Source organism: Salvelinus alpinus, chromosome 17, assembly GCF_045679555.1.
Source record: "Salvelinus alpinus chromosome 17, SLU_Salpinus.1, whole genome shotgun sequence".
Taxonomy (NCBI): domain Eukaryota; kingdom Metazoa; phylum Chordata; class Actinopteri; order Salmoniformes; family Salmonidae; genus Salvelinus; species Salvelinus alpinus.
The window spans coordinates 11,785,766-11,795,833 of NC_092102.1; the positions used below are offsets into that span (position 1 = coordinate 11,785,766).

The following is a 10,068-nucleotide window of genomic DNA, read 5'->3' on the forward strand; positions in this document are numbered from 1 at the left end:
GGTGGCAGCTGGGTCATTCCTACAATGTGGTGCCTTTTCTGTCCCCAGGAAATATCTCTTCTTATTTAGTGTAAAATGTGTATTCCAAAAGGCTGTCCTTAAATATACAAAAATCTGATATTGCAAGGGAATTTTATGCATTTTTTTCAGTGGATGTAGGCAGTTTTGCCATGTCCCCGGGTGTTATTTCATGAAAAATATAAGCCTTAAAATAATATTTCAAATTTCTTATTATTTTATAGTTAAATTATTACATTTTTAAGTTTTTTTTTCATGATTATTGTATTTATACTTTTTTTTAAAGATTCTGTGTGTCCCTGATATCTCGTTCCACCCTGTTAGTTTGTTGTAATTCTCCATTTAAGAAAACAACCCCTTTCAAAAATGTCACCACATTCAGGAAGTGTCATCATTTCTTTGGTGGGAAAACAATGGTGCAAAGGTACATACATATACTGAACAAAAATAGAAATGCAACAATTTTAACAATTTTACTGAGTTACAGTTCATATGTGATCCGTTTCAGGAAACTAGGCAATCTTCTCAAAAGCGAGGTTATAGGTTTATCAACTTTCAAAGCAGAATTAATTTCCCATTGTTCCTCAAATGCAGTGTATGATATACTGTACCCGTTTGTAACTCTGTCTCTGCTTTTATCCAATGTAAAAAAAACACAATTTCAAATTTTGCTACATAAGACCGAATCAAGGTGGTCGGTCACATATAAGGAAATCAGTCAATTGAAATAAATACATTAGGCCCTAATCTATGGATTTCACATGACTGGGCAGGTGCGTTGCTATGGGTGGGCCGGGGAGGGAATAGGCCCACCCACTTGGGAGCTAGGCCCACCCACTGTGGAGCCAGGCTCAGCCAATCAGAACTAGTTTTTTCCCACAAAAGGGCTTTATTACAGACAGAAATACTCCTCAGTTTCATCAGCTGTTGGCTGGTCTTAGTCGATCACACAGGTGAAGAGGCCGGATGTGGATGTCCTGGGCTGGCATGGTTACGCGTGGTCTGCGGTTGTGAGGCCGGTTGGACTTACTGCCAAATTCTTGAAAATGACTTTGGATGCGACTTATGGTAGAGAAATGAACATTCAATTCTCTGGCAACATATTGTTTCCATATTGTTGAGTCCTTTAGGTGCCTTTTGGCAAACTCCAAGCGGGCTGTCAGGTGCCTTTTACTGAAGAGTCTGGCCACTCTACCACAAATGATTGGTGGAGTGCTGCAGAGATGGTGTCCTTCTGGAAGGTTCTCCCATCTCCACAGAAGCTCAATTTCGAGCCTCATAGCCCGAGTCTAAAACCTGTTTTCGCTTTGTCATTATGGGGTATTGTGTATAGATTGAGGGAAAATAATAATTTTATAAATTTTATAATAAGGCTGTAACGTAACAATGTTGAAAAAGTCAAGGGGTCTGAATACTTTCTGAATTCACTGTATACGAAAAGCTGATTTTTGCTGGGGTCTCGAGACTGAAAGGGTTAATAGGTGCATTATTAGTAACTGGTATAAGCAATTTCATAAATGTGTGAAGTGCAGCATCTGGTTGTTCCTCATTACACACCACATAGAAATCACTACAAAATCTCTTGTATTATCTCTTATACACTATGTTAGGCTCAGAACTTTGGTTTTCCTAGATATGGGTACTAAGTTATGATCACTACATCCAATAGATGTGGATGCTACTTTATAGCAGATTTCTGTAGCGTTAGTAAAGATGTGATCAATACATGTGGATGATTTCATTCCTGTGCTGTTTGTAAATACCCTGGTAGGTTGACTGATAACCTGAACCAGGTTGCAGGCACTGGTTAAAGTTTGCAGTTTTTAATTGAGTGGACAGCTTGATGAAAGCCAGTCAATATTCAGGTCAACAGGAAAATATACCTATGTTGATATCACATACATTGATGTCAATATCTAAAATATAACATGGATCTGATGTTGCATATTCAATGTATTTACAACATGAAATGTGTTGCAATTTCCACGTAAATTCTATGTGAGATTTGTAACCATTCTACAGTATGTGAATTTGTCAATGCAATTCCAATGTAAATGGGTCAGTTGTCCAACTGAAATGTGTCTTCCGCATTTAACCCAACCCCTCTGAATCAGAGCGGTGTGGGGGGCTGCCTTAATGGACATCCATGGCACCCAGGGAACAGTGGGTTAACTGCCTTGCTCAAGGGCAAAACGACAGATTTTTACTTTGTCAGCTCAGGGATTCTATCCAGCAACCTTCCGGTTACTGGCCCAATGCTCTAACCACTAGGCTACCTGCCGCCCCAATGTATACATAGTTTTGATGATTACGTTGAAATTAGATTGACGTAACAATCTGTTAGTCAGGTTAAGTCATTGTATTTATGTTGAAGTTTACCCTAATTTCAATGTTTGCGACACTGGTTGAAATGCTGGTTGAAAACAGTACTGGTTGATTACTTTTTGCAAATCCGAATGTGTTTCAAACTTGGATTCAATGTCACATTACATTTGTGCCTAGTGGGAATAACTGTTGGATTGACAGATTTATTCAGAGGAGTTAGAGGAAGATGAATTAGGTTATTTACATAATGACTGACAACACCTCTGGGAAAATGTACATTTGCAGCAGCGCTACGACAACTCAGGGACACAATGGTAGGGATGATCTGAGGAGGGTTTGGGTCACTGATAAATCATTGTCTCAACACGGCTTTGAAATGGTCCAGGACCCAAGATGATTTAGATGGACTCCATCGTTCCTGTAGAGAATTTTCTGTTTCCAAAAGGTGTCAAAGTTCTCTATGAAAGTTATGCCTATAGAGCTACAGCAGTCTTTTAGCCAGATGTGTAATGCCAGTAGCCTGCTGAATCTTTCGTTGCAGCGGCCCAGCGATGGCACAGGTTCTGAAATAATCGTCCGCTTTTTGGGGTTTTTCAGAGCTGGAATCAATTCTTTAAAATCCAGTTTCAGCAGTTCCTAGCTAGCCCTCCTTAATGTTGTTTCAGGATTATGGATTATGACAGTGTCAGCCCACGGCAGTTGTCGTAGAATGGTAGGAAGCCGCCTAGTAATGTCCTGTACTCGTGCCCCAGAATAACACATGGTTTTTGCCCCAGGAACCGAGATGTTTCTCACCATAGAGCTTCCGATGATAACAGCTGATGAGTGGTTCAGGAGACCCCTTGAGGACCGATTGAAGCTGGGGCATGGTGGACCCGAGCCAGCCGTAGAATCCACCATGGCTGACGAAGGGGCCGGAGCCTCAGACTCTCGCGGTCTGATGAAGGGGGAGCTCGGAGTATTCGAACCTGAGGTAGAAACCTCCTGGGTTGGAAACAGGGTAGAGGACGATGGCGCGGCAATGCACTATCATAGCTAACCCATAGAGCAAATATTACTTTCACCTATGTGATCTTTTGTAAAGCACTATCAGTAGTTAACCTATAGAGGAAGATAGAGCAAATACAACTTCCACCTTCATCATCTGTGTAAATAATTGTCCTTCTCTGTTCAATGTGCATTTGTTATTAGTTTCAATTTGTTGTAGTAAAGTTGCTATTTTGACATTAACCACAATCCATTATGAAAAGTGATAACCGCGAAAACCTGTTTGTTCTATTATGCAGCAATAGTGCATGTTGGGAGTAAAATGTTCAAAGAAGTGCACAGCCATTGAAAGACAATAGTCAAGATTCTGGTAAAAGTTTTATTGGACAATGAAGGTACATCACATCAGGCAAATTCAATTGGACAGAAAGGAAACTAAGATGACAATGGTAGAAAAAGAACGTTAATAGATATACAGATATTTTACTTCATCCAATTGCTAGTTTAAAGGTCTAAAACATTAGTTAAACCAACTTCGTCCCAAATTTGTACTATAAACGTATGTATGCCTACATGCGTAAGATACAAAACACTTAAGACCCAAAACCAAAAGAAACAATGATGAAATAAATAAAGTGATGAGATAACATCTAGCTGGATAAGAAGAAAGCTATCGTATGCCTATGAGGTGTCGATTGGTGTTGTACGTTAAGGATGACGGGGAACGATGGGTGTGGTCTCACTGTTTCCTCTCCTTGGTCTCTGTGCTGGAGGAGACAATTTTCCCGTCCACCAGAGTCTGTGTGACGGTCATCACCTTGGTCTTCACTGTCCGCTGGTCCTCCAGAGCATCCTGGAGCCTTGAGAGGGAGAGAGTTTCACAACTGTCAGCCAACAGAAACCTGGTTTCAATATGGCTACTTGTGCCTCCAAGATAGAAAATGGCTCTTTAGATTACCATTTACCCCAATAGTCTCTTGGCCGACAACAAACCTCGTTATCTTTCTCAGGTCTACTTCATTGGTGTGGCATGTGCACATGCCACACCAATGAAGTAGACCTATCTCACCCTCTGTCTTACTCACTTGAAGTCTCCTCCGTCCAGCAGTCTTCTGTATGTGGCGATCTCCGCCTCCAGCTTCATCTTGATGTTGAGCAGGTGCTCGTACTCCTGTGTCTGCTGCTGGATGTTGGAGCGGAGGTTGGTCAGCTCAGACTCCAGACCCACGAGGATGTTGTTCAAGGATTCCATCTCCATGTTGCAGCGCATCTCTGTGTCGCGCAAGGTTCCCTCCAGAGAACCTTTCTGTTAGAGAGAGAGAGAAAGAGGAAGACCGTCAGGACAGGTGGTTGGACTTGTAAATTAACATGAACATTAACCAATGGCATTGATGCCGTGATGTATTTTGTACACACTGGCTGGTCGAGTATAGTGTTATTGAGGGATCTTACCAAGCTCTTCTGTGAGTCCAGCTCAATCTCCAGTGTCTGTAGCTGTCTGCGGAGGTCATTGATCTCCGTGTGTGCACCCTGCAGGGCCTCTGTGTTCTGTGACACCACAGACTGCACCTCTGTGATCTGGAAGGGAGAGAGGATATAGATGTCAGTTTAAAAATCAATGGTTAAGAGGGCGTTTCTGTGGCTGTGCATGTGACGGTTTCACTTTAAAGTCAGCACTGTTTTCAAATGATTATGCTGCTAGGTGTTACCCGTGTTTCGTGCCATGCTTTGAGCTCCTCCTGGTTCTTCAGGGCCTCCTTCTCATACTTGGCCCGGACCTCAGCCATGATAGCGGCCAGGTCCTGTCCCTTAGGAGCATCCACATCCACCTGCACTCCAGACTGGGAGATCATGTTACGCATCTCCATCACCTCCTGTTTGGCCAAATGGACAACAACGTTAACATTCATTAAGCAATATGTTTTGAAGACTGAAGTCAGCGTCCATGTTTAGGCCGTTTGTTTGGGTACTCAAGGGGAGCCCTGGGGGAATCCTAGGTTGCGCCGCACCTACCGCTAAATCCAAAAGTTCTCACACAAAACACCCCTGTTTATACAGTAAGGTTGACTTTGTCTCTTATGTAGGCATGCTAGGTCTTACTCTTGCTAAACCATTGTAATGACAAGGAATATGGTAAATATACATTTGGGGGTGCAAGAGAGGTGAGGTTGGGTCATGTGTATTATATATGGTTTGGTGGTTGAGGGGTGGGGTTGGGTCAAGAGCTTACGTTGTCGTGGTTCTTCTTCAGGAAGATGAGCTCCTCCTTCAGAGACTCGATCTCGCTCTCCAGGTTCATGCGGCCCATGTTGGTGTCATCAATGACCTTCCTCAGGCCAACAATGTCAGCTTCAACAGACTGCCGGATGGACAGCTCGGACTCGAACCTGCAAGACACACAGAAAACAGCATCAGATACAGTGACCTGGAGAGCTACGGTGGAATATTCTCTAAAGTGTCACTAATAGTATAGAGGGTATGCAGATAATTTGGCACATCAACTGTCTTTGTTTTGTTTTCATTGGATGTTCATCACGCCGCCGTTAATTAAGGTGTGTCAGCAACCGACTGATGGTTTTGTGCTCTACTAAGCATGACTTACTTCACCCTGAAGTCATCAGCAGCCAAGCGTGCATTGTCGATCTGAAGACACAGACGGGCGTTGTCTTTTGTGGCATCAAACACCTACCAATGACGAGGAGGAATGAGTTAAAGTCAACACGCTTTTTAATGTCATTTTTTTTTCACAACAGTTTCAATCCTTTTCTGTAATGAGTATCAAAGTGAAAAGGCAGGTGTGGGAATTCCGAAGCCGGAGCAGTGAAGGCCAGCTACCCCACAGCCACAGTGTTTGCTCTCCATGGTACAGTAGATAAGGGTGGGGATGGATGCGCGTGCAGGTTACACAATCTGGGCAATCATTAACAAACAGCCAAGCTGCTGGTGAGCTAGTTGATGTGCCAGGAAGAAGGCAGCGGATTTGCATCAGGTGGGAGGTTGGTGTGTGTGTGTGTGGGATGGCTACTGGGGTTGGATATCCTGTTGTTCCTGGCAAGATGAGCCTTGTTTTTTGAAGGATGAACATTTGAACTAACAACCACATCCTGGTATCATGACAAAGAAAAATAAACCTGTTGGGACTCTAATCTATGGAGTCGGGGGTCAATTAGAGACCATGGGCAGTTGGTAAAGCCAACAAAGACAAGCATTAATAGCAAGGCAAACATCAGCCCAAACTCCCTTCCTCCCCCAACCCTTTATGCAAGGCTTCATAATGAGAGCCAAAACAAGAGCAGCAGACTAAACAAATATTTAAACCACTCATGTTGCTTTTACCATTTCTTTTATTTTTCAAGGCTGAGTTCAACGTCCTTATTCAGATTTTCTTTTCAAAGGACAAAGCAATAGGAATGCTGTGGGGATAGTCTGTCCTATTTGCATTTTGTCTTTCGCTATTGGTATCTGACATCTACCATATGATCTCCATATTTTGCATAGTTACTCTGTCACTTTGGGTTGTTACTTTGGCATGTTGCTTCAGCAAGGTCCAAATGGCCAAACCATAGTAGGATGACTAGAATCTTCCAGAATCCAATGGAAAGAGTTTTTCAGATATGTATTTTTTTAATAAAAAATGTAATGTAGTATAAAGGATTTGCTGTATACTCTAAAGTACAACAGTAACTTGTTGCAAATGCATTAGGGCTATAATTTGATTTATAACAGTATTTTCCACCCAGATAATTAGCCTATTTTGAAGTATCATCAGCTCTCATTTACAGTTGGATGACTCACAGAATTTTCCTACAGTGTACACAAATAAAGGCATTACAAACCCACATGTCAATTCTTAAGTATATATATATATATATGAATGTAACACTATCAGATGAATGGGATTGGAATTACTTAGACGGTTAGATGGACAACTTTTTAATGGCACACATTGACTCCGAAACTCATTACCATGCTCCACCCTAAAAGGACCACACCATCAAATAGTACTATAAGGTGTGAGTTCCCTTCTCTCTCATCGATACTAGTGAATTGTATTTCCATTTAACTTTTATACACTCACCAAAGCAGAGAGACAATTGTAAAAACAACCTCTTGAACTGTAACAGCTATCCTTGCTTTCATGGGGAAACTTGTCAGTGGTTACAGTATATCATCGATAATCCTTTTATTGCTAACCATCTCTGTGTTCCAAAAAAGCTAGCTGGACCCAGAACTCTGGCCATGTCGAAAGTCAGCTAGCAGAGCCCCTTGGAATTCCCCTTCTTATTGCTTTATGTCTGCCTTTGGCCTTCTGCCTGGAGATGCTGGCACACTGCCATCACTGATCAGCACGGCTCTAATGAACAAACCAGCTGACCTGGGTCTTTACTACCAAGGGGAATAACCTGACAAGGAAATTAAGTAGGGCCACTGTCTTCCCTCTTTCACTCCCAAACTACATTATGACACTCTGTTACTGTCCTATCCGTTGGGTCAGCTATTCTAGGACAGTGAACTTGCATTTGAAAGATACATTACTTCCCTAAAGCTCTATAGTATAGATTCTCCAGCATCTCTAATATTAGCCAATAGTACCTTCCTTCCTCCCACAGCCCTCTCACCTTCTTCCTCAGGTCATCCAAGATGGCGTTGTAGCGGCTGTAGTCGTTGACGTCTGGGCCTCTCTTCTCCATGGCCTCCCTGATCTTCAGCTCCAGTTTGCCATTGGCCTGCTCCAGGTTCCTCACCATCTCCAGGTAAGAGGCCAGACGGTCGTTGAGGTTCTGCATGGCAAACTTCTCATTGCCCATGATGTGAGCGGTGTCCCCGCTGGCGTTCACCTGGATGCTGCTGGACATGGAGCCCCCGGAGCCTCCCATCCCCATCCCTCCCATCCCGCTGCGCACACCTGAGTAGGACACAGAAGAGATGCGGGTCCCCTGACCCCCAGCCCCACCATAGGTGCTGGCGGCCCGGTAGGCGGGAGCAGCCGAGCTGCGAGTGATGGATTGGCTGTACCCACTACCAGGTCCCCTGACGCTGCTTCGTTTGACACTCATTTTCGTTGGAACGAGAGAGACTGAAAGAGGCACAGAGAGTTAAGAGTGGGTCAGCAGAAACCGGAGCACACAGACACACAGAGCAGGGGCAGAGAGGAAGCCGTTCTAACTATATAAGCCTGCAGGCCCCCACAGTCCCTCCCACTAGACACTCCCCTCTGCCCAAGTTCCCTCCCTCTCTCCTCTATGCCCCAAAAGCAGTTTTCATACTCCTTTGTCCTCATGTCTGGCTTTGCTCTCTCAAAAGTGAAACTCTAATGTACACTTCTTCAAATGTGAGTGATATGGTACTATTTTTGTTTGCCTCAGTCTGTAGCTTTTCCTGTCAAAATCCGTTGGTAATTTGAGATTGCCATCTCTTTAATTGTAATGTCACAGAATAAGTATGGACGGGTCAAACTGAATGATGGTGATCAGAAATATTTTCTGTTTATACATATTTGTAATTAATCATGTGCCCAAATATGATTATATATTATATTAACGGCTTGTGTGTGAACTGTCATGTGTTATTAATGTATTTGTGTTCCACTCCATATACAGGGTTTCTCAATTTCCTCACTGGCATACCTTGAAAACCTGGAATCACATGCGACTCATGTCCTTGCCAGTTTGCATCACAAAACACACAGAAAGTTAAAGGGGCAATTCAGGATTGATACATCCATTTTTGGACCTTTTTAAATCAATTATATATAGCCATTGATTCTTGAAGAATATAACTTATTCGCATGAACTTTGTTCAACTGTCTTAAACCCATCAGAACCCAAAATATAAGCATATTATATAAAAAATAATGAAAAATGAAACAGAGTAGACCAGTTAAACCCCTCATTATTAGTACACCACATGAGATTATGTAAAGAACCGGACATGGACCTAATTGTCCTCCACCTATCTGAGGATATGAGTTCCAGACAAGCTAAAGAAAAGAACAATTAGCCTAGCCCTGTGCAGACATGCAGGAACAAAGACAACTCTAATCTTGTAAACATATCCGGAAGAGACCCCCTGTAATTTTACCCGGGACATTCCCCACTGAGATGTGGAAAGCTGCAATTGGCTCCCAACAAGAGAAAAGTGTTAAAGGCGGGGTTTTTTTCTCAGATGCCGTTCCCTTGGTAGTAAATTGATACTGCCCCATTAATTCTAAGAGCATAAGAACAATGCAAAGGTAAGGGTGGTAAGGGTGGCCTCTCTCTCTCTCTCTCTCTCTCTCTCTCTTTTATCTACCTCTCTCTTTCTCGCACACTCTCTCCTTGTGGATATCTTAGCAGTGTACACACAGGCACCTACAGTATTTACACATAGTACCACCAATAGTATAGCAGTGTTTGAATATACCTAATATACGAGGCCATGAACTAACAAGCCTGTCCTACAAAGCCGATAAAACAAAGATCACTTTCTTTATGCTGCCTGTGGTATTATTGTCTCTTCTCTCATCCCAGTAGAAGGTATTTCTGTCCCAGAGAATCAGGAAGGAGCATGAGGCAGGAAATTAAGTCAAGAAAGAATTCCTGACAAATTTAAAACAACTATCTTTGCCTCTCTTGGAGGCATATGCGTGGTTAGAACCATGTGAAACTCTGTTTTAGACAGTTTGAGAAGGTACCCTATGTACAGTAGATATTCCCTTTTGGTGTGGTGGTTATAAAATAATGGAATGTTTGATCCAAA

At 42.7% G+C, this 10,068-nt stretch overlaps 1 protein-coding gene across 2 annotated transcripts; it reads right to left on the reverse strand.

Annotated features, from left to right (window-relative positions):
* Nucleotides 1-3,695: 3,695 nt before the first annotated feature.
* LOC139542124 (keratin, type I cytoskeletal 18-like) lies at nt 3,696-8,489 on the reverse strand. Of its 2 annotated transcripts, none has more exons than XM_071347186.1 (7): nt 7,950-8,489; nt 5,933-6,015; nt 5,561-5,717; nt 5,040-5,204; nt 4,783-4,908; nt 4,416-4,636; nt 3,696-4,190 (listed from the first exon to the last, which is right to left on the reverse strand). In XM_071347186.1, the coding sequence occupies exons 1-7, from the start codon at nt 8,385-8,387 to the stop codon at nt 4,070-4,072; spliced, it is 1,311 nt and encodes a 436-aa protein (XP_071203287.1). In that variant the 5' UTR covers nt 8,388-8,489; the 3' UTR covers nt 3,696-4,069. The 2 variants fall into 2 exon arrangements, with proteins under 2 accessions (XP_071203287.1, XP_071203288.1); XM_071347187.1 differs by having other exon boundaries at nt 4,400-4,636; nt 7,950-8,484.
* Between the last annotated feature and the right edge of the window lie 1,579 nt (nt 8,490-10,068).

What these genes read in the sequence shown, in the direction of transcription:
- LOC139542124 (XM_071347186.1), bottom strand. Translation starts at nt 8,387, where the DNA reads ATGAGTGTCAAACGAAGCAGCGTCAGGGGACCTGGTAGTGGGTACAGC. An exon ending in TGAAGAAGAACCACGACAAC is followed by an intron (nt 5,205 to 5,560) that starts GTAAGCTCTTGA and finishes TTGGCCAAACAG; the next exon opens with GAGGTGATGGAGATGCGTAA. An exon ending in TGGACTCACAGAAGAGCTTG is followed by an intron (nt 4,637 to 4,782) that starts GTAAGATCCCTC and finishes TCTCTCTAACAG; the next exon opens with AAAGGTTCTCTGGAGGGAAC.